General features: G+C 36.7%; 2 protein-coding genes and 1 long non-coding RNA gene across 5 annotated transcripts in view; 1 reads left to right on the top strand and 2 right to left on the bottom strand.

Annotated features, from left to right (window-relative positions):
- Nucleotides 1-2490: 2490 nt before the first annotated feature.
- Nucleotides 2491-3034, bottom strand: LOC139429277 (uncharacterized). The gene is made up of 2 exons (XR_011639960.1): nt 2947-3034; nt 2491-2823 (listed from the first exon to the last, which is right to left on the bottom strand). It is a non-coding gene; the product is annotated as an uncharacterized lncRNA (long non-coding RNA).
- A 78-nt stretch (nt 3035-3112) lies between these two features.
- LOC111417518 (pyruvate kinase-like) lies at nt 3113-22135 on the top strand. 2 transcript variants are annotated; one of them, XM_023049824.2, is made up of 8 exons: nt 3113-3205; nt 3274-3330; nt 9767-9896; nt 9952-10175; nt 10227-11051; nt 11105-11327; nt 21747-21906; nt 21963-22135. In XM_023049824.2, the coding sequence occupies exons 2-8, from the start codon at nt 3325-3327 to the stop codon at nt 21973-21975; spliced, it is 1581 nt and encodes a 526-aa protein (XP_022905592.2). In that variant the 5' UTR covers nt 3113-3205; nt 3274-3324; the 3' UTR covers nt 21976-22135. The 2 variants fall into 2 exon arrangements, with proteins under 2 accessions (XP_022905592.2, XP_022905590.2); XM_023049822.2 differs by lacking the exons at nt 3113-3205; nt 3274-3330 and adding an exon at nt 9021-9272.
- The window catches only part of LOC111417517 (uncharacterized), a 41945-nt gene continuing 40282 nt past the window's right edge, over nt 22064-23726 (bottom strand). For both annotated transcript variants that reach the window (XM_071194884.1, XM_071194885.1), the window contains one exon: nt 22064-22765. In XM_071194884.1, the coding sequence (XP_071050985.1) occupies nt 22138-22765 (628 nt within the window). In that variant the 3' untranslated portion in view covers nt 22064-22137. The remainder of the gene's footprint in view (nt 22766-23726) is intronic.

Below are 23726 nucleotides of genomic sequence, written 5' to 3'. Positions count from 1 at the left end.
CGCAATTATTTGGTTGCACTCTCCATAAATTATTATCAAATTCAAATAATCCTCATTACTAAATTCCAAATGTGGCATTTCTTGAGAACAGATCACTACAAAAAGTAACCTAGTCATCACACCAACAGAAATAAACCATAGTGAATGATTCTAGTTGTAGGTCTTGTGTTAGTTCTAGTGATAGCGGTAGTGTAAAACTAGAACTAACACTAGACCTAGGACTAGAAAATATCTATTAACTTTCTAGTGGTCTAGTGTTAGTTCTAGTGTTAGTTTAATAACAATACAGAACTAGAATCATTCGGGTTTAGCCGTCTTGAAAGACGTGCGGCTAAATCCGAATGTTTCTAGTGTTAGTTTAATAACAATACACAACCTAACGCTATCTAGTGCTAACTAGCACCAGTTAGCACTGTCACTAGAACTAACACTAGACCTAAACCTAGAAACATTCGGATTTAGCCGCACGTCTTTCAAGACGGCTAAACCCGAATGATTCTAGTTCTAGGTCTTGTGTTATTTCTAGTTTTAGTTCAATAGCAATACACAACCTAGCACTATGTAGTGCTAACTAACACTACTTAGCACTGTCATTAGAATTAACATTAGACCTAGAATTAGAAAGATTCGGATTTAGCCGTACGTCTCTCAAGACGGCTAAACCCGAATGATTCTAGTTCTAGGTCTTGTGTTAGTTCTAGTTTTAGTTCAATAGCAATACACAACCTAGCGCTATGTAGTGTTAACTAGCACTAGTTAGCACTGTCACTAGAATTAACACTAGAGCTAGAACTAGAAACATTCGGATTTAGCCGCACGTCTTTCAAGACGGCTAAACCCGAATGATTCTGTGCTAGTGATTCTGTGCGAGTGATAGTGCTCGTGTAAAACTAGAACTAACACTAGATCTAGAACTGGAAACACTCGGGTTTAGCCGTGCGTCTGAGAACGCTCGTTAGTTCTAGTTTTACACTAGCACTGTTACTTGTAGAACTAAAACTAGGTGTCCACTTGCGAGAAATACTCTCGAGAGAAGCTATCGAAAGTATTTTTTGTGGTGGACACACATCTGAGAGTAACTATCAGAGAGTTTCTACCAACTTTCGGAGAGTAAACAGGTTGAGATTTGTACTCAAGTGGATACGCATAAGTTATCTATTATGAGAGTAACTGTCAAAAAACGAACACGGTTCGAATTTTGCTGCGAGTTTTCTCAATATAACACGTTTAAAGATAACGTCTAAAAGAAAATGGTCCCAAGAAGAAATATTTTCTTCATACACTTCATATGAAGAAAATTCAGTTCTTTGGAATACCAAATCTAAAGAACATAGAAATCGGGAAACGAGGGATGCAATTTTAACAAGTATTGGACAGAAATTTAAACGGGATTTGTACCATTGGTAATATCTAGTCTTCTGACAACATAATTTGGTCTTCTGACAGTAAAATTAAGTCTTCTGCTAACAGTATTTGGTTTTTTAGTAGTAGTGTGTAGTCTTCTGTAAGAAGGATGTGCTTCATTTGCAGTATCTAGTCTTTTACTAGCAATACTTAGTCTTCTGCCAGTAATATCTAGTCTTCCACAACAGTATTTCGTCTTCTGATAGTAGTGTGAAGTCTCCTGTAAGAAGAATCTGCTTCAGTTGCAACATCTAGCCTTTCATTAGTAATACTTAGTCTTCTGCCAGCAATACCTAGTCTCTTTCAGCAATTGAGGCGTTTAAGTTTATATTTTCTAATAATTTTCCAAAATACTGCCAGACCACTATTAAGCTACCATGTGCACGACAATAAACTTATAGTTTGCATTTATAAGTGCCATTAAAGCAATCGAGTTCACTTAAGTAAAGGTCTTAACCAGTAATAAATACGTACGAAGTTTCAAATTCTACGGTTTACTTACAGCCGAAATACAAAACAAAATGTAAATTTTTGGCTCAACTTTGATAGCTAATAGCTCCATCACATCCAAAAAAGTTATATGCTTTTGTGCATTTTTACAAATTATTCAATACGTTTCTTTCCATTCACGTCGCTAATGTAGAGTTTCTTTTGCAGTACGCGTCCGTTATAGCCGGCAGATTGCTAAACTCTTCCAACAGTTTCTGCACTTATTAATTTGATTTTGAAGGTTTGCTGCTATTTTTGGGAATTTTCTCCGAAGATTTGCAATAACTTCTTCTCTAATGCTTCGTTCATCTCGGGGAGTTAGCAATTTTGGACGGCCCCTACGTGGTGCATTTTCAATATTTCCGGCATTTACAAACTTTTTAATTATGTACTGAATAGTAGAAGCACTTTTATCAGGTATTTTAGCTATTTGGCGTGTAGAACGACCCTCCTTACGCAATTTTATGACTATTTTTCTACACCTATATCCGTTCTTCAGGGTGGTATGGAGTGTAACCATTACTGGTAGGTTAGATAAGGTTGGGTTAGGTTGGGATTTACAAAGACATGACAAAATTTCCGTCAGAATTCAGCAATTTTGAAGAATTATTAATTTATTTTATTATTTTAATGAATTTAAGTGTTTTTTTATTTACAAATGCGTTCAAATAAAATAATTATAACTATAATAAATAAATTATCTCTTATATACAATTCTATTTTAGAAATCTTGCAAAAACCGTTGGTGTACGATGACTTTTGACACTGACTGTAAGTAGGTAATTCCTGGCTTCTATGGAAATATAATATTTTTGTATTTTACATCTTAAGTAAAATCATTGTCTTTAAATATTTAAAGACAAGGGTTAAATTCACTGTATATTGTTATACCATCTTAATAACTATCTTTTAGAACCGCACTGTATACACCTATCAAAAATAATAAGTGAGGTTATGTACAACTGTCACTTTCCTAACCTATATCATAATTTTTAATTGTAATACTTGATAGTGATTTAACAACACTTTCACAACTAATCTTTTAAACTATACCTTATCATGTGATTATTACAATTTAATTGTTTCTAATATATTTTAAAACTTGAATGCTCGAGTATTTCACTCATCGTGGAAATCAAAATGAAGCAACAATTTATTTGCGTTATGTTAAAAAATCGGATTGGTAATAAATTGTGTTTTTGCTAATAGGAAATGTGATTGGTCGTTTTAACGCATGCGAAATGGTTGCCTCGATTTGGTTTACCCGGTGGACGAGAAGGGCAATACTACTATAGTATAAAACCATTTCTAGGTAAGTGTTGTATCCTCATCTCTGTTTAACATTTTATTTATTCGGTTATTTCTATTTCTATTTAATAGCCCATCCACCATATTCTTAAAGGAGTCTTATCGTAAATTCGAGGATACGTTATGGAGGTACGTAAAAACATTTATTATTTATTTATTGATATAAACTTGTTTATTCTAAGAACACTGATGCATCATCAAATTTTAATGTATTGAAGAACGGTTCTCAAAAGCTAATATTTTTAAATTACTTTGTATAAACAAAGTTTGAAACTAAAAGAAAATGTATTAAAGTTTTAGATAAACTTAAAATTAAACGTTGATATAATACAAACTTAATCAAATACTTTAAAAGGTGTAAAAGTTGGTTGTTTTATGTCGGATTTAATACAATTTTAGGTTGTTTAATAAGGAAAAACAATAAGGTCATCACGCAATATGGCTTCCAATGCTGGGTTACACGTGAAATACGCGTGACCTGAAACGCTAAGGTCGATAAAGACACCTTGTTCAGACCTTGTCGAAGTATAGCAAAAAACATGTCATCTTGGTTGCATACTTTATTATATATTTTTTAGCAATTTCTTGTTTTTTAATTTTATTTGTTGTTTGTAATTCGTATCTACAAATTTTAAAATATTTAATTATTGTAAATATTATTTCACTTAATCTAATAATATTGAAAATAAAAATAATGGCATGAAGTTAGGAACAAAAATTACTTTGAGATGATCTTTACGTTGATAAATATGATAAATAACGTTAAAAAGATTAAGAAAATTATTTTAACTGTATTTTTTTTTAATTAAATAATAATTAAAGAATTGATAAAGAGAAAACATCTATTTTTAAAAATTAATAAGTGAGGTTAAAAATAATTTTTTAGTTTTATCAAGTTTGCCGATTAATGTAAATAGAAAAAATGTTTGAAGTTATTTCTTCTTCCTCTTTATATAAGGCCTTTGCTTTGTACCAGCTTTCATACCACCTTGTGGGCGAGCGTCCAGGAAGTCTGTTTAATCTTGGGATACCATATTATTATTATCTATTTAATATATCAGTGTATTTAAATATAGCTCCCGTAGATAGAATCCAAATTGGGTTATTCCTTCAGAGCAAATCCATGGAATAGAGCAATTCTATGTTCTAGTGTTAATTGTTATTAGGTGTTAGATTGTTGTCGATTGTTGTGACGTTTAGCCGCACGTCTCTCAAGACAGCTCTTGTGTTAATTGTAGTGATATTGCTAGTGTAAAACTAGACCTAACACTAGACCTAGACCTAGAAAGTTTCTAGTTTGTCTAGTGTTAGTTCTAGTTTTAGTTCAATAAAAATGTATAACATAGTAATATCTTATGCTAACTAGCACTTCCTACCACTGTCACTAGAACTAACACTAGACCGAGAACTAGAAACATTCGGATTTAGCCGCACGTCTCACAAGACGGCTAAACCCGAATGATTCTAGTTCTAGGTCTTGTGTTAATTCTAGTGATAGTGCTAGTGTAAAACTAGAACTAACACTAGACCTTTTATATTCGCATTGTCGCTAGAACTAATACTACACCTAGAACTAGAAACATTTGGGTTTAGCCGTACGCCTTTTAAAACGACTAAACCCGAATGTTTCTCTTTCTAGGCCGGATATTTGTTCTAGAGACAGTGCTAAGTAGCACTAAGTTGCACTACATAACACTAAGTTATTGTATATTTTTATTGAACTAAAACTAGAACTAACACTAGATCTACAGCTAGAAACTTTCGGGTTCAGTCGTGCGTCTTCAGATTCTCAACACGGCTGAACCTGAATGTTTCTAGGTCTAGTGTTAGTTCTAGTTTTAGTTCATTAGAACAATATAATGCTGAATAACATCTAAAACTAAAGCAAACACTAGAACTAGAAACATTCGGATTTAGTCGTACGTCTCATAAGACGGCTAAACCCGAATTATTCTAGGTGTAGTGTTAGTTCTAGTTTTGCATTAGTACTGTCACTAGAACTAATACTAGACCTAGAACTACAAACATTCGAGTTTAGCTGTACGCCTCTTAAAACGGCTTATACTTTTTGTCCTGCATAGCTATTATAGTTGGGACCAACCCCTCAAGAATGTTCCCCGAGTTGTCTATATTATCAATAAATCAAGGGCGGTAGTTCTAGTGTTAATTGTTATTAAGTGTTAGATTGTTGTCGAAGTCCCGTTCGTGACGTTAGCACTGAATAACAATTAAAACTAGAACTAGAAACATTCGCGTTTAGCCGCACGTCTCTTAAGACGGCTAAACCCGAATGATTCTACTTCTAGGTCTTGTGTTAATTCTAGTGATAGTGCTAGTGTAAAATTAGAACTAACACTAGACCTAGAACTAGAAACTTTCTACGGCTAGGTCTAGTGTTAGTTCTAGTTTTAGTTCAATCAAAATGTATAACATAATATCTTATGCTAACTAGCGCTTTCTACCACTGTCACTAGACCGAGAACTAGAAAGATTCGGATTTAGCCGCACGTCTCTCAAGACGAGTAAACCCGAATGATTCTAGTTCTAGATCTTGTGTTAGTTCTAGTGCTAGTGTAAAACGAGAACTAACACTAGACCTAGAACTAGAAACTTTCTACTTCTAGGTCTAGTGTTAGTTCTAGTTTTAGTTCAATCAAAATGTATAACATAATATCTTATGCTAACTAGCGCTTTCTACCACTGTCACTAGAACTAACACTAGACCTAGAACTAGAAAGATTCGGATTTAGCCGAACGTCTCTCAAGACGAGTAAACCCGAATGATTCTAGTTCTAGGTCTTGTGTTAATTCTAGTGATAGTGCTAGTGTAAAACTAGAACTAACACTAGACCTTTTGTATTCGCACTGTCACTAGAACTAATACTACACCTAGAACTAGAAACATTCGGGTTTAGCCGTACGCCTCTTAAAATAGCCAAACCCGCATGTTTCTCATTCTAGGTCGAATATTTGTTCTAATGCAGTGCTAAGTACCGTAATATGGGGTTACTTGGACACGTTTTTTGTGCATTTTTCAAGATTAAAAGTGAAGAAATAAAGTTAGAATAACAGAAACTAGTTCATCATACCAACTTAACCTTCAGGATTATATATCTATCATAAAACGTTGAAAATACCAAATACAAACAACAAAAAATATATAAAAAAGTGATGTCCGAATAGCCCCAATAAGGCTTCTTGGACACTAATCTTGGTTTTTGGGACAATCTTTTACTTTGCATGTCAGATGGTCAAGTTCCCCTGACAATGTAACTGAAGAATTAAGGAACGTATTTTTATGTAAAAGACACATTTTTTATTGAATTAAACATTAAAAAATATTAAATACATTTTAACGAAACTGTATTTATTTCTTCTTACAAGTGTTTCACTTGTTTATCGAATGTCGGCCTTTGTCAAGGGGAACCCCCAATTCGCAACAACAGCCAAAGTTTCAGAAATCAACAGTTCCTCAGACTTGCTTAATACAGTCGGATGTCCAACGGGTCTTGAATTCCTTCCAAGCATCTTTCGTATTAATGTTGTCCGAGACACTTTGAACGTTTCTGCGGCTTTTTTCTTTGACATCCCTTTCCAAACTGCATCCATGGCCTTTTCCAAGTCTTCCACTTTGTGATTCACGGGTTTTGACCTTGGAGTTTTTTGATACGTGCGCATCATTTTTTAACAACAGAAACAAAAACATAACCTAACCTCGCTTTCGTGTCACAGGACTGAACACGTATGCGTTGTGTCCATGTAACTCCGGAGTGGCCAAGTAACCCCATCTTACGGTAACACTAAGTTATTGTATATTTTTATTGAACTAAAACTAGAACTAACACTAGACCTAGAAATTTTCGGGTTCAATCGTGCGTCTTCAGATTCTCAACACGGCTGAACCTCAATGTTTCTGGTTCTAGGTCTAGTGTTAGTTCTAGTTTTAGTTCAATAGAACAATATAATGCTGAATAACATCTAAAACCAAAGCAAACACTAGCACTAGAACTAGAAACATTCTAGGTCTAGTGTTAGTTCTAGTTTTGCATTAGTACTGTCACTAGAACTAATACTATACCTAGAACTACAAACATTCGAGTTTAGCCGCACGCCTCTTAAAACGGCTTATACTTTTTGTCTTGCATAGCTATTATAGTTTCGACCAACCCCTTAAGAATGTTGATCGCCATCTGCGCAAGCTTTTTCGTCTTTACCTTTGGGTGGACTTGGGACCCTCGATGTAACGACCTTCTCAGTAGACGCTACTTTATTAGCATATGAAACTCCTCTCTTCATTTCAGCGTTCTGGACCTTGGCCTTTCTTTCTCCGGCCTTTCGCATCTCTTTGATTCCTCTTGGGCAAACTTCCCGGACTTCGAATAACTTTTTTCCTTCTTCGTTCTTGGTCGTATTTACCAGAACTAACGGCAACTTCTTGTCTTTTCCGTTCATTCTCTTCACGCTCTTTAAGTGGATTCCCTTTTCCCTCAAGTGTTCTTCTATTTTCTTGGTTTCAATTCCCCCCGGGATTCCTTTTAGCACAACTTTCAACTCCTTCTCCTCTGGGAGTTGGTAATAATGAAACTTCAATTTCATCATTTCGAATACTCGGCGTAGTTTCATAAAACCTTCCGGTGTTGCCATGAATATCTTTATTGCTTCCTTCGCATTAAAGTTTTTCACAATGTTTACGCCATTTTCCATCAGTTCCATTTTTGGGATATCCTCCTCTTCCGGTTCGGCTGGTAAGACCCTTGGACCGGGATGAAGCTAGCTTCGCTAGCGTCCAATGCCATTTCGCTGTCCGAAATTGGACTGGAGTTTGCGCCTCCTCTTTGCTTTTCTCCTCACCTTTGATAAATCTTGTCAGATCGCGGAACTTCACTTCGTGCCTCGTTAAGCTGCCTATCAAAACTTTCAGCTGCTTCAAGCAACTTCTTAATTCTTTATTGTCTATATTTGGCACTCTCAGGTCGCCACTGCTTTTCGAGGGTTTATTCCTCTTAGGAAAATCCTCAATTTTCCTGGACCCCTAGAACTAATCTAGTGTCAGTTCTAGTGCCAGTGTTAGCTTTAGTTTTAGTTGTTAAGTATTTCCTAATTGAAAGTGTGAAATAATAGTTGCCTATCCATGTGTGACGTCACGAACGGACCTTCGAGCTGCGCTTTACCTGATTCTCGGCTCTTTCGATATGGATAGTGCTTTAGACTTTCTTCGTGTCTTTCTGCCTTCCATTTGTATTTGGCCCCAATTGTCCGTATTTAGCTCGACTATAATGTTTTGACAAAATCACATGTATGCTGTTTTGTTGTATCCTATTGATTTTTCCATGATCTGTCTGATTGCAAAGACCGGGTCTACAGTTTTTCCTAAAGTAGTTGTTGTCAACATACTTTATCGTTGAAAATTTAGCTCACCTGTATATATATTTTAACTCTGTTTTTTTTTTTGAAAAATATAAATTGAGCGGTAAAAAATATCTTGATTAGATTCGATGAAATGAATAAAACAATATAATTTTATTGGCTAGCTTATAAATTATTTATTATTGTTCTTTTTTTTTTTAGAAAATCCAAAAACTAATAAAACTTATGATTAGAATTAAGATCACACAACAAATTTTTTATCGTTAATTAAACAAAGAGGGTTTCTTAAACATTGTTTATCTGGAAAAGATTTTTTTTAATATTATTTAATTTGATCAACTCAAAAATTTATTTTGGCACACCACCTAAAACAAATTCTGCATCTATTTTTATAACCACACTGAACATTATTGCATGAGTCTTGGATCTAAAAGATTATTGAGAGTCTAACTTGAAAACCGTTTCAACAAACTTTATTTTTTCCCCCATTTAACACACTCTCCATCATAGGGTTTCCCTAAATCATTTTCTTGTCTATGCTTGTTTCAATCGCGAATAGATTACAAAGGCTCGATCCGGTATATAAAGGAAAATTTAGATCTTACAAAACAGTCGTTCGTAATCATTTTTCTCGATCGGTCTTCTGTCAACGTTTAAATTTAAAGTACCAGTTTAGAATGACTTATTCTAGTATTTTCGATGGGGTGCGTATATTTTCGTTTTATGTTTACATATTTGAGTGAGAGTGTTTTAATTTTTCAGAAGATATCGTGCCAAATTTGTTGGTAAATTTCCAAATCAAATTTTGACCTCTTTCTAACAACGTCTATTTTTAAATATGTGTTTTGATGTGAATTTAAATTTATAGAAATGTTTTAAAATTAAAACGATTAAGCATTTTTCTAAAATAATAAAATTATGTATTAATTTTGATCTGTCATTTTGACAACCTCATGACATATTAACATAGTAATTCGTATAATAGATTTATTTCTGTATTTTACTTATTATTTCTCCCCTCCAAACTTCGGAGTTCAATAAGTTGAAATAAATAGGCAAAATGATAATAATAAGCTAATAATTCAATTAATAATTCATTAACAGGGAATTTTGTTATATTAAGTTTTGATCTATTTGTCAAAATGACGTTTGAACTGTCATTATTGAAAATTAAATTCATTTTTTAAATCTTTTTTAGGTAACAGCTTCAACAACCGACATAACTCGGGCTCAAAAACAAGCCTTAACCCAGCTTGATCACATTTGCGACTTAAACACCCATTATTTCACCCCAAAAACTCGTCTTTCAGGGATAATATGCACCATTGGTACTAAAAAATTAATTTATTTTTTTTAAATCATTAATGAAATAATTATTTTTAGGGCCAGCATCTCGAGATGTTCCCGTCTTAATCGAAATGATGAAAACTGGGATGAATATTGCGAGATTAAACTTTTCCCATGGTACTCATGAGTACCACGCAGAAACCATTGCAAATATTAGAGCCGCTGTTGCTGAATACAGCAAGCAAGTGAAGATACAATTTCCTCTTGGAATCGCTTTGGATACTAAAGGACCCGAAATTCGAACCGGATTATTAGAAGGGGTTAGAAAAAAATTGATTTGGGATTATTTATTAACATTTTTTTGTATTTAGGGAGGTTCTGCTGAAGTTGAATTAATCAAAGATGCTAAAATTAAGTTAACAACCGATAAACAATACGCTGATAAAGGAAATGCGGATATAATTTACGTGGATTATGACAACATAACCAAAGTTGTCCAACCAGATAATTACGTTTACATCGACGATGGTTTAATAACCATCAAAGTAGACAGCATAGAAGGTCCAACTTTAAATTGTACCGTTGAAAGCGGTGGGATGTTGGGTAGCAAAAAAGGTATTAATTTACCAGGAGTTAATGTCGATTTACCCGCCGTCTCCGAAAGAGATAAAGCCGATTTGCGTTTTGGCGTTGAAAAAGGTGTCGATATGATTTTTGCTTCGTTCATTCGCAACCCAGAAGCGGTAACGGAAATTCGCCAAATTTTGGGTGAACAAGGAAAAAATATCATGATTATTTCCAAGATTGAAAATCAACAAGGTGTGGATAATTTAGATGCGATTATTGAAGCTTCCGACGGGATTATGGTCGCTCGCGGCGATTTAGGGATTGAAATCCCAACAGAGAAAGTGTTTTTGGCTCAAAAATCGATTTTAGCCCGATGTAATAAACGCGGAAAACCCGGAATTTGCGCCACGCAAATGTTGGAGTCGATGGTTAAAAATTCAAGACCGACTCGAGCTGAAAGTTCTGATGTAGCTAACGCTGTTTTGGATGGAGCCGATTGTGTTATGCTTTCTGGTGAAACTGCCAAAGGAAGTTATCCTTTGCAGTGTGTTAGAACCATGGCTAAAATTTGTAAAGAAGCTGAAGCTGCCGTTTGGCATTGGAGATTATTCAGCGATTTAAATTCTAAAGTAATTTTATTTATTTATCATCGTGTTTATTTATTAAATATTAATTAATTTAGATTGATCCCCCAATCGATCCCGCCCATTCAATCGCCATCGCCGCCGTTGAAGCATCAACTAAATGTTTAGCAGCTGCGATTATCGTCGTTACCGCAACTGGGAGATCAGCACATTTAATCGCTAAATATCGCCCAAACTGCCCGATTATTGCAATTACTAGGAATGCGCAAGTTGCGCGTCAAGCTCACCTATACAGAGCTATTCTTCCACTTATTTATGAAGGTTATTAAATTTCTAAATAATTTTTTTATTAGCTTATTCGATAGTTTAACAAAGTTGAAGACATCCATAATTTTTTATTTTTCAAACTGGGCTTTAGTTTTTCTAAAAAAAATAATGTAAATTTGAAGAAACTTTGGTGACGTCATCGTCGTTTCGCACTAAGGTTTGTGTATAAGAGGTTGTCTAGGTTTATATGCAACCATACTGCGCATTATGTAATTGGTGAAAAACTTTGATTATATATAATATGGATTGAGCCAACGAGAGAGATAGCTTGCGCAAGGTGATCGAACCGAGATAGACATAGAAGCGTACTGACATATAATGGGCGTGCGTTAATTTATAAGATAAAAAACTATCAATTAGAAGTAACATTTATAATACTTACAGGTGATGTAAAACTGTATTATCGCGAACTTTGCACACGAAACAATACATTTTTAAACATAACGGTGTGACTGGCTGTGACACAACAAAACGATAAACGTCAGGTTTGAAACTTTTGTGCGCATGCGCCCGTCTGTTTAGTACCGTTTTATGTCTATCTTTGTTACACTTTCACATTATCGCTTTCCATCTGCGTCTATTCACCTTGAGCCACATTTTTGTTAGTAGATATATTCAGTTAGCTCAATCCATATTATATAGGGTGATTTATAACATACGGAGCAGATTAAAAGAGCAAGTACTAGGGGCCAAACTGAAGATATTTTCTTAATAATGTTTTGACTACAACGTAATAATCACAGAGATATAGAGCATTAAAGTTGAATTAATTGCCCAGCATTTCTTACGTTATACGGTATTACACTACGTTTAAATTCAAACTGCGAATATTTCGGGGTTACTTAAGCAATGCCTGATTAGCACCAATAATAAAATCTTTGTAATATGGCAGTTACGGCTATTTAAAAATTTGTTAAATCACTCAAAAACTGGTGTTTGTTTTTTGAGAACCGCTGATACCATGTTTTTATTGCTGTCAATCCAGTTGACTTGGTTACCTAGCAACGGACACGTCATTTAATTTTAATAATCAATGTCATTTAACGTCAAAATTAGAATTTTTACTAATCAAAAAATACAACGCTGCATACGCAAGACGTCTGTATTTAGAACGATATCCAAATCGACAGATCCCTTCTGAAAACACTTTTCTTCGGTTAATCCAGCGGGGAAGAGAGACAGGAAATTTGCAACCTAAGAAAGGTCTTGGTGGCGGTAGACTAAACAGACATGGAGTGAATGTGGAAGAAGAAATTCTAGAAATTGTGGAACCGGATCGAAGCACGAGTACTCGTCAAATTTCTGACCAACTCGAGGTATCCCAGAATTTTGTTTGGCGTACGTTGAAAAGTAACGGTTTACACCCCTATCATTTTCAAAAAGTGCAAGGACTGACTCCCGCTGACTATCCTTTGCGGTTGCAATTTTGCGAGTGGCTACTAAATCGTATCAACAGAGAAGCAGATTTTGCGGACAGTATACTGGTAACGGATGAATGCTGTTTTACCAGAAATGGTGTTCTAAATGTTCACAATTCCCATGTGTGGTCGGACGAAAATCCACACGTTATTCGTCAAGGCTCTTTTCAACAACGATTCAGAGTGAATCTATGTGTTTATACCAACCGAGGACTCGGCCGAGTACACTGTCTCGCCACTGTACTCGTTACGTGTGACCTAGGCTTTATAAAGAGATTATTATTATTATTGTTATTTTCTTGTTTTAGAGATTTTGTAATTTTGCATTTAAAACATTATTATTATCCGTTGCATAAATTAACATCTATTATTTCTTTTCATAAATTACGTATTAAAACTAAACAATTAAATTGTCTACTTTGACAGCTCCTTCAAAAATGAGGATGGCGTTGACAAGTATTTTAATTGTTCTTTAGTGAATATCAGCGGTTCTCAAAAGTTGACGCTAACTTATTTAAAAAATTAAGATGCGATATCTATGTAACTATTAAGATTTTAACAAAACATTATTAAGAAAATCTCTTCAGTTTGACCTCAAGTATCTACCCATTTAGTCTCCTCCGTATGTTATAAATCACCCTGTATATAATCAAAGGTGAAAAATAATACCGGGAAATAATTCAAATTTTTAAAGTAATGAACTTGAATTACTTTAATATACAGGCTGTCTCACGTAACTGGTTCGTTAGAACTTTTTCAGGTTCCACTATTCGTGGAGATTTGAAATTTTGGTAGCATGGGTTGTTCATTCGGATAATAATAATAATAATAAATAAATTTATTGCCATAATAAGAAACAAAAAATACAAATTAAAGAAAATGTATACATTTAACTTAATGCATAAATACGGGCAAAAGGGTCGATTTATCGCGTAAGCGATATCTTTCAAACAACCCAATCAATCAGCAGTATACTAAGTTATATAAGAAAAACTATGAATAAACGGCAAGCTGCTATGCTAAACTTATGGTCACTAAAAACGGTGCATAATGATAGTTGCTGGAATAAAAGAAGAAGAGAAGGGAGAAAAAAAAAAGTTCTCAGGAAGATACTTGGAGAGCCAATAAATGACGTTTTAGGTGGTTTTTAAATGTTACAAGGTGAGGAATATTACGGATCTCAGTAGGCAGACTATTCCAAAGGGTTATTGTGCAGGGTTATTGCCTGCACAGCAAACGATTTATGGTAAATCTCGGTACTATGGGTCGGGAACATAAGCACAGAATCTAACTGAGATCTAGTGGGTAAACCATGCGACGACAAGCGTTGAAATATACAATACAGATACCTCGGGGTTTGATTGTGAAGAACAGTATATCACATAGTTAATATACGAAACGATCTACAGTTCTGACAGCTTAATATCTGCAAATAATTACGGTATGGGGTTATGTGTTGAGATCTCTCGAGATCAAAGATATACCGTATGCAGTTGTTTTGAAGTCTTTGCAGTTTGTTTCATAGTGTTATCGAAAGATCAGGATATGCCGTGTCAGCATAATCAATATGGGGGAAAATCAGCGAAAAACAAAGATTCAATGTGTTCATCAAACGCTGCATGAGAAGGCCGATGCGTCGGAATGCTTGGCGCAAAAGCTTCTTCGGGAATTTTTGTGGGATCAAACGGATATACTCTCGTAGCTTCAAATCCCGTTTTAATATTCACCGGGGCGAGGGCTTTGTCTCACACTTTGCAAAAAGTGTTCCGAATCTCTGTTCTTGATGCTACGTCCAGTATTTCAATACGTTCTCATCCCAGTAGTACTCAAACGCTCTGAAAACTGATTTGTCCATGTGCTGTAACTCATGGGTTGTGTAGCTTGCGAGGCAGAAAAGTTCTACATCGAATTTGTCTGCAGCTTCTATGATGGAATGAACCAAGTGGCATTTAGCGCCATCAAATATCAGTAAGCACGGCCCAGAAAACTTATATTTTGGAAAATGGTGGATCCAGCTGACAAAAGCGTTCACTGTCATACTGCCTTTGGCAGTCATTTGGCAACTGCATCTGCTGGTAAAGAATCTAGCTACTCTGGCTTCATTCTTTTCCCTTGAACAAGATCATTGGGGGGACTACGTAGCTAATGACACTTCCACACAAAACAATAGTGACACTTTCAGCGTGCTCAGGGGTCACTAGGTGTACTTATTCATGAGATCATTGTCTTCCATCATCTTCCTAAGTTTCTTGAAATAGTCTGAACCAACAGCTTTGTTGAGGTTGTGAACCCTAGCACGATTCAGAGCAGTAATGACGGTATGGGGTTATGTGTTGAGATCTCTCGAGATCAAAGATATACCGTATGCAGTTGTTTTAAAGTCTTTGCAGTTTGTTTCGTAGTGTTATCGAAAGATCAGGATATGCCGTGTCAGCATAATCAATATGGGGGAAAATCAGGGAAAAACAAAGATTACGACGGATCATGGGAGGAAGGAAGCAACGGAGACTTTTCAGTGAGTGGAAACAATGATAGACCTTTCTGCAAACGGATTGAATTTGAGGTTTCCAGGACATTGTAGAATCCATAACCACCCCAAGGTTTCTAACCGTGTCTGACAGCTGAATAATGTCTCCGTCAAGCATTAAGTGAATGGATGAAAAATCATTCAGCTTTGCCAGTAAAGGTCGACTGCCAAACGCAATTGCTTGAGTTTTAGCAGTATTTAATTTAAGGCCGTAACGTTTGGACCAATCCAAAATATTGGAAAGGTCATGATTAAGACGTGCAATTCCTTCGGGAAAATCATCAATAGTTGTGGTAGTGTAAATTTGGAGGTCATCAACATACACATGATAGTTACAAGAAATACAGTGGGTGACGGCATTAATGAAAATCGAAAAGAGCAACGGACCCAACACACTACCCTGGGGTACACCACATTTAATATCACAAGCAGACGAGAGCGCAAAATCAGCACGCACACACAAGGAACGACTTGAAAAGTAAGATTGAAACCAAGATAAACATGAAGAGGTAAATCCAAGGGCAGCTAGTGACGCCAACAAAAGATCGTGATCAACCGAATCGAACGCCTTGCTAAAATCAAGTAATACAAGGATGGTAACACAACGTTTGTCGCAAGCATACCTAATATCATCTGTAGTCTTAATAATAAATCGCTGTTGTCGTGCTATGGCAACATTGGTGATTGCAACGGTTACGCAAGATCCTATAGTTTTCACGATTAATAGTATTTGGAATATGTTTAAGTAATAGCTTTGCAAGAATCGAATCGGATCTTTCGATCTAAAATATTTTCAAGATGGCTACCACCGGAAGTAGACCATAACTTCGTTATTTTATATACAGTTTGTTAGGTAAACATACGGCAAAAATTCAAAGGGTTATTCCTTGGCCTATTCTAAAAATATTGCGTCCTATGATGATTTTTGCAAAACCCCTTTGTTTCGAAGATATAGGGCGGACAAAATTTGCGACAGTAACAACATTTTATTATCAAAAAGTACATATAAAGTTGCTCAATCTACAATAAATGTTCGAAATGACTTCCTCCAGCCTTAATACAAGCATTCTGAGTTACATTCAGCAATTATCCAACACTGGAGTAGCGTAAATTAATGACTTCAGAGATTCCCAGATTTATTTGCAACCATACAATTCTCTATCTTTTGTTTGTTAGTATGATTTGTTTTGGATTGTCCTTATTATCAAACATTATGTTGGTTAGCCCCACAGCTAGACTGTTTATAGCCTTTCTTTTCGAAGCAATTGCTGAACTTGAAGCCTTCTCTGGAGTTGATAGGATGTGACGAATATCAGTAATTGATTTAAAGGGGCTTGATTCATTGAGCTTAATTCTTTGGCGTAAATCTGCCAAGGGAATATCATCTTCATCAATTGCTATAAACATAGCAGCCGATGCGATTATCGACTCCAAACAAGTCGGCAGAAACGTTGTAATCTGTACTGATAGCAGACAGGCTATGCTGGCGGTTGGCAGGCATCATACTGCATCATCGTGGGTGATGTCCTATCGGCAATCGCTCGAAGAGGCAAACGTATACAACAACGTCAGATAAAATGGCGAAAAGGACACATCGGAATTAAAGGACATGATCATGCGGACAGGTTGGCGAAACGGGCGGCTAACAAGTCACCGATCTCCCCTGAACCGTTTGTACCACTAGCTGTTAATACAGCATCAAAACTGATAAACTCCATCTCCCACCGAGCTTTTTGCGATAGATGGGATGGGACAGTAGTAGGTGCCTTTGCTAAGAAAACTCTGCTCTACCCTGACCGGAAGACATCTACTCAGTTTCTGGGAAAATCGCAAAGTGACTTGAGGCTTCTCACCCACTTCCTGACCGGACACTGCAGGTTACGTAAGCACATGTTTTACATGAAGCTGGCGAATACACCCCTCTGTAGAGGGTGTGAAATGGAAGACGAGACGGTAATTCATATTGTTTGTGACTGTCCAAACCTCGTGTACTTAAGGGAATCTATTTTCGGAGTACCATGACTCCAAATTTCGGATATAAGGAACATACCTTTCTGTTCTATATTAACGTTCATGAAAAGATTGGGCTGGTTTTCTGACCCTTGAATGAACAGTAAATTGTGGGGACGTACAAAGGGTCCGCTGGGGCCTAAGTGCTGTGAGTAACTCACCCCCACATGAAACTACATACATACATACATCATCTTCATCGCTATAGAAATTCGCTTCAGGAATGCTTCAATGTGTTGGATCGCTTTGTGCAGTCAATGGATTCTCTTCAATGTGTCCATCAGACACTGCATGAGAAGGCCGATGTGTCGGAATGCTTGACGCAAAAGCTTCTTCGGGAATTTTTGTGGGATCAAATGGATATATTCCCGTAGCTTCAAATCCCATTTTAATATTCACCGGGGTGAGGGCTTTGTCTCACACTTTGCAAAAAAGTGTTCCGAATCTCTGTTCTTGATGCTACGTCCAGTATTTCAATACGTTCTCATCCCAGTAGTACTCAAACGCTCTGAAAACTGATTTGTCCATGTGCTGTAACTCATGGGTTGTGTAGCTTGGGAGGCAGAAAAGTTCTATATCGAATTTGTCTGCAGCTTCTATGATGGAATGAACCAAGTGGCATTTAGCGCCATCAAATATCAGTAAGCACGGTCCAGAAAACTTATATTTTGGAAAATGGTGGATCCAGCTGACAAAAGCGTTCACTGTCATACTGCCTTTGGCAGTCATTTGGAAACTGCATCTGCTGGGTGTACTTATTCATGAGATCAATGTCTTCCATCATCTTCCTAAGTTTCTTGAAATAATCTGAACCAACAGCTTTGTTGAGCTTCTGAACCCTAGCACGATTCATATTTTGGGCTTTCCTTTTTCGAATATTCGTAAACCGTTTCAAAAAACCTCGCAGCCAATCTCTTCCCATCAAAAAGCCATTGATTCTCCCTGCAATATTATTTGCCTCACTTCTTGATGCACATACCAAGTACACGTGGAGTCAAAGGATATCCGACATCGCTTAGTCGTATGATACGAGACGATATCTCTCTTTGTTCTTGAGCAGTAAGAAGTGGTTTTCTTCCCAGTTTGGATTTTGTGTCCTTGTTCTCTTTCAGATATCGTCGGAGTGTTCGCCTAGTAACATTAAAATGTTTGGAAGCTGTCAAAATCCTATGCAATCAGTTTAAAGACTATTTCAATACACCACAAGGCTCAGTAGAATGGCAAGAGAACTGGGTACAAAGAGGTTTAACATAACTACTTTATATAAAATATTAGTTTACTTTTATACCATTTTGACTACCTTTACTAGTACCATTCTAGTTTTTACCATTCTCGGTCTAGTGTTAGTTCTAGTTTTACACTAGCATTATCACTATCACTAGAACTAACACAAGACCTAGTGGCAGTGGTAGGTAACGCATAAGATGAAAGATAATACAACATATCTTTATCTGTATGAAACTGAAACAAGAACTAACACTAGACCTAGAACTAGAAAACTTCGGGTTTATTATTTATTATTATTATTATTATTGCTGCCGGGCTGAGGAGGGCGGCCCCTCTCGTTACCACGACCTATAAGATCTATTGTAACTTTAGCCCTCCAAAGGTTTAGGGCAAATGTAGGTCCTTAATGAACCTTAGTATTGTCCTGAGGTCTTGAACCTTTATGTCGGTAGGTAACAGGGGAGTTTTACCGAAGACGTTGTGCCTTAGACGGCCTCTGGCGACGCAATTGCACAGTATATGTTCAGCAGTTTCTGACTCGTCGTTGCATAGTCGACAAGTTTGATCCTCAGCTTGTCCAATGTGGAAGAGGTGGTATTTTAGGGGCACATGGCCGGTTAAGTAGCCTGAGAGCGTTCTTAGATCCCCTTTGCTGAGGCATAAAACCTCTTTGGTTTTGTTTTGCGACGGAGTTATCATACTCTTCGCTTGTCTGTGACCTGGAAGTTCTTTCCAGCGTAAGGCTATCTTTGAAGCCTCCCAGTTGTTGATTATTTGTTTTAGGTAGCTTTTTTGTAGTCCACATCCAGGTTGGGGTCCAATGAAGGGCGTGTTTGCTGCCTCTTTGGCCAGCTTGTCGGCCTTCTCATTGCCCTCAATGTTGCTGAATTGCCTTTAAGGCGGCCCGACTGTCTGTGAAAATGTTTATGGATGCATCTTTTTGTCCCTTCTGTAGGTTCAAAGCGGTGCAGAAGTTTATAGCAAGAACTTCTGCTTGGAAAATTGTTAAGTCCGAGCTGAGGGGCAATTTGATGTGGCTATTTGGTCCACTGATGCCCATGCCTACTCCAGATCTTACTGTCTTTGAAGCATCGGTGTACCAGGCTAGGGCTGCTCTTTTTAGTTGAGGCCCTCCTTTCGCCCAATCATCCCTGCTACTAAATATGACCTTATACGGTTGGTTGAAATTGTATTCCCTCGGTATAAGGTCCGTTTTAATTTCAATCAAGTGATTTAGACATGGGTCTTTGAGGATCTCGAGGTGTCCTCTGAGGTTACCCTGCATCAACTTGAGTGAAGAAACTGTTTTCAGTGATAAGGCACTTAAGGCTGCCTCCTTTTGTATATATATGTGGAGCGGTGTGAGACCGAGTAGGGCTTCCAAAGCAGCCGTCGGACAGGATCTCATTGCACCCGTTATGTTAAGACATGCTAACCGCTGGATTTGTGCCAGCTGTTGTTGAGCTGTCTTATGTTTTGTTTTTGGCCACCAAACCAATGAGGCGTAGGCGACCATGGGTCTGATTATTGCTACGTAGACCCAATGAGCCATTCGTGGTTTGAGACCCCAGTTCCTTCCTAGGAGCCTGCGGCAGATCTGGTTTGCCATGATGGCCTTTTTCCTCACCTTATCTAAGTGTGAGTTCCAGTTTAGTTTACTGTCAAGTATTATCCCTAGGTATTTAGTTTCTGTTTTGAGGTTAATAGTTCTGCTTTCAATGGAGGGTGCTTTTATTTGTAGCTTCCTGCTCCGAGTGAAAGGGACTATTTCGATTTTATTGGGATTGATGCTGAGCCCATTGCTTCTGCACCAAGTACTGGTGAGTAGTAGGGCTTTCTGCATTAGCTGAGTTATTATTGAATCATATTTACCTCGGATTGTGATTACCAGGTCATCAGCATACCCTTGTATCTTAAATCCGTTTTTAGTTAGGGTGTTCATCAAGTCATCAACTACCAGGCACCATAATAGAGGAGATAGCACTCCCCCTTGGGGACATCCTCTTAGCGCCTTTATAGTCAGCGACTCGCCTCCCAGACTGGCTGTGATCTGCCGACTTTTCAACATGGCTATACACCACTTGATTGTCGACGGATGTATGTCTTTTACGTTTAAAGCCTTCTCTATGGATTCATATGAGGTGTTATCAAACACTCTCTATATCTATGAAAGCACAAAGGGCTATCTCTTTGGTTGCAATTGCCTCCTCTAAGGTGCTAGTCAAAGCATGGAGAGCGGTAATTGTTGATTTTGCTTTCTGGTAAGCATGTTGGCTAGGGTGGAGTGGATTTGTGACAAGCACTCCATTCCTTAGGTATTGATCGATTACCTTTTCCATCCCTTTGAGGAGAAATGAAGTTAGGTTAATTGGTCTGTACGCCTTGGGGTCCGCGTTTGAACGCCTACCACCTTTAGGTATGAAGACCACCTTTACTTTCCTCCATAGAGTGGGTATATAGCTAAAGCTGTAGCTAGTTATATATAGGGATATTATTATTGGGAGAAGGTCTTCTAAGCCTTTTTGCAGAAAGATAGGCAGAATTCCATCTCCTCCAGGTGATTTTAGGGGCTTGAAATTGAAACTTCGGGTTTAGCCGTGCGTCTTCAGACGAATGTTTCTAGGTCTAGTGTTAGTTCTAGTTTTATGCTAGAACTAGAACTAACACAAGAACTAGAATCATTCGGGTTTAGCCATACAGAGAGACGTGCGGCTAAACCCAAATGTTTCTAGGCTGCCGGCAACATTTATTTTCCTTGTGTAATTTTTGCTTAAAACTAACCAATAATTCTTTGAGGTTCTTTTAGGTTGCACGCGCAATTCGCCGCCTCTTACGTCACAAAACACTCCCGTTCTTGCCCCTCACCCTCAAACTAAAATCAAAGTATTGCAGTATAGGAACCTAGACAACCTCATATATAACCTTGCTTTCAAAAATTTAAAATCAACAAAAGTTGAATGACCGAGATGCCACGAGAATCTTATGCGCTAGAAGAAGAGATCCGAACGATGCACGTTTGTGTCTTCTTGATGTTACGCGAAAACTTTGTAAACGTCACCAAAGCTTTTATAGAGAGGATTTTGAATTTTAATATTAATTATTGCAAAAATTAAACAATTTTAGGATTTGAAAATGTTACCAATTTATCTATTTTTACATTGTTCATCGATTTTCTCTATTCCATTGAGGGTAACGGTCCCATTTAATTAAATAATTAAAACATTTTTATAGATGATCGATTGCTCAGTGATTGGTTAAAAGATGTTGATGCTCGAGTCCAAGCCGGAATAAATCTGGGAAAAACAAACGGTCTCATAAGCTTGGGAGACTCAGTAGTTATTGTTACCGGTTGGAGACAAGGTTCCGGTTTTACAAACACCATGAGAGTTGTGTAAGTAAATAGCAAATTTTATAAACGCCAATTGTATTTGATTTTTTTGTTTTTAGGTATGTGGAGTAAAATACTAAGAATAAAGTCATTCAAACCAAGGAAAATTCCAAAAAAATAGAAATAAATGCTATAAAGTAATCAGAAAATAACATCGATATTAATTAATTATCACTTTTATATACTCAAAAAGATGTAACAATAATCTAATTAAAGCATTTTTGAACACAAACATTAATTTTTATTATCACAACAACATTCTTGATCATACGTAAAAGTTCCTAATAATTTTTGAGCTAACGAATCAATAACATCGTTACTAATCTCCAAAATAACCAACATTCCTTGTAATTGCCTACTTTGCATCGTTCCAATAGTCTTAAAACACTCCTTTTTCAAATTCTTCGATTTTTCTTCTTTTGAAATTTCGGATAAATCTTTAAGCTCCACTTTTACATCTTTATCTTCTTTCCCTCTCCAATGCAACATTTTTTCTGTAATACGCGCCATCGTGCGGATTTTTTCATCGGGAACAACGATGGTGGTCGTGTAATCAGTGGCGGGAAGTCTTTGTTCAAAATACAAATCTTGCCGGAAAGGTTTTGGCCCAATTCCTAATTCGGCAATATCCCGCATAAATTCTAAGTCTATTTTTGAAGGTCTAGAGTTTCTTTCTCTCACATAGGTGTTTCTAAGATAAGCTGTGGTGACTTCTTCTTGCTTCTTTAAGCGCCACTCACTTAAATAAACCGCGTTATGATAACGGTAACAATCTGGGGCTGGAGTTATATAATTCGTATCTGATTGGCCACCACGTTCTCGACGTTTTTGATATCTTTGGTGTTTATTCATAAAATATAATCTACAAATTAAAAAACTTATTTAATGAATAATTTAATAACTTAGATTCTTTTTTGTGCCTTATATCTTATCTTTAATCTAACCTATATGTGTTTGTGTCTTGTATAAACAACCGTGCAGATCTGGGGCAGTGCAGATTGATGCTAAATAAAAATATACGAGAAAAGACTATCTTTAGCGAGATTGATACGTAAGATTAAATACTGCTAGTAAAAGACTAAAAACTGCTTGGAAAGAGGAAATACTATTTCAAAAAGTTACCTACTGCTTCTAAAATGCTAGATACTGCAGAAAAAGACCACAACTTACTTGGAAAAGACTAGATACTGTTTTCAAAATAATACCTATTGCTTCCAGAATGCTAAACATTACTGTTAAAGGTTTTGACCTACTTGGACAGGCGGAATACTGGTTCCAAGACTACTTATTGCTTTCAAAGACTTTAGTAATTGTTTGGAAAAGAGATATGCTTTTCAAAAAGCTACCTACTGCTTCCAGAATGTTAGATACTGCTAGAAAAGACTAGTAACTGCTCGGAAAGAAGAAATATGCTTCCCAAAAAGCTACCTAATGCTTCCAGAATGTCAAATACTACTGGAAAAGACTAATAACTGTTTAGAAAGAAGAGATATGCTCTCCAAAAAAGGTACCTACTGCTTCCAAAATGCTAGATACTGGTGGACAAGATTACAGTTTGCTTGGAGAAGACTAGATAGTGCTAGCAAACAACTACAATTTGCTTGGAAAGACAAGATACTGTTTCCAAAAGACTATTAACTACTTTCAGAATGCTAAATATTGTTGGAAAGACTACTAATTGCTTGGAGAAAGCTAGATATTGTTTGCAAAGACAATTTAATGCTTTCAGAAAACTATACACTGCTGCCAAAACATTACTAAGTGCTTGGAGATTACAATACTACTGGCTGAAGACTAGTTACTGAAACTATTCTTCTGTTGGG

Source organism: Onthophagus taurus, chromosome 3 (assembly GCF_036711975.1).
Source record: "Onthophagus taurus isolate NC chromosome 3, IU_Otau_3.0, whole genome shotgun sequence".
Lineage (NCBI taxonomy): Eukaryota > Metazoa > Arthropoda > Insecta > Coleoptera > Scarabaeidae > Onthophagus > Onthophagus taurus.
Note: the sequence above shows the minus strand (reverse complement) of the source record. Positions and strands in the feature narration are given on the sequence as shown.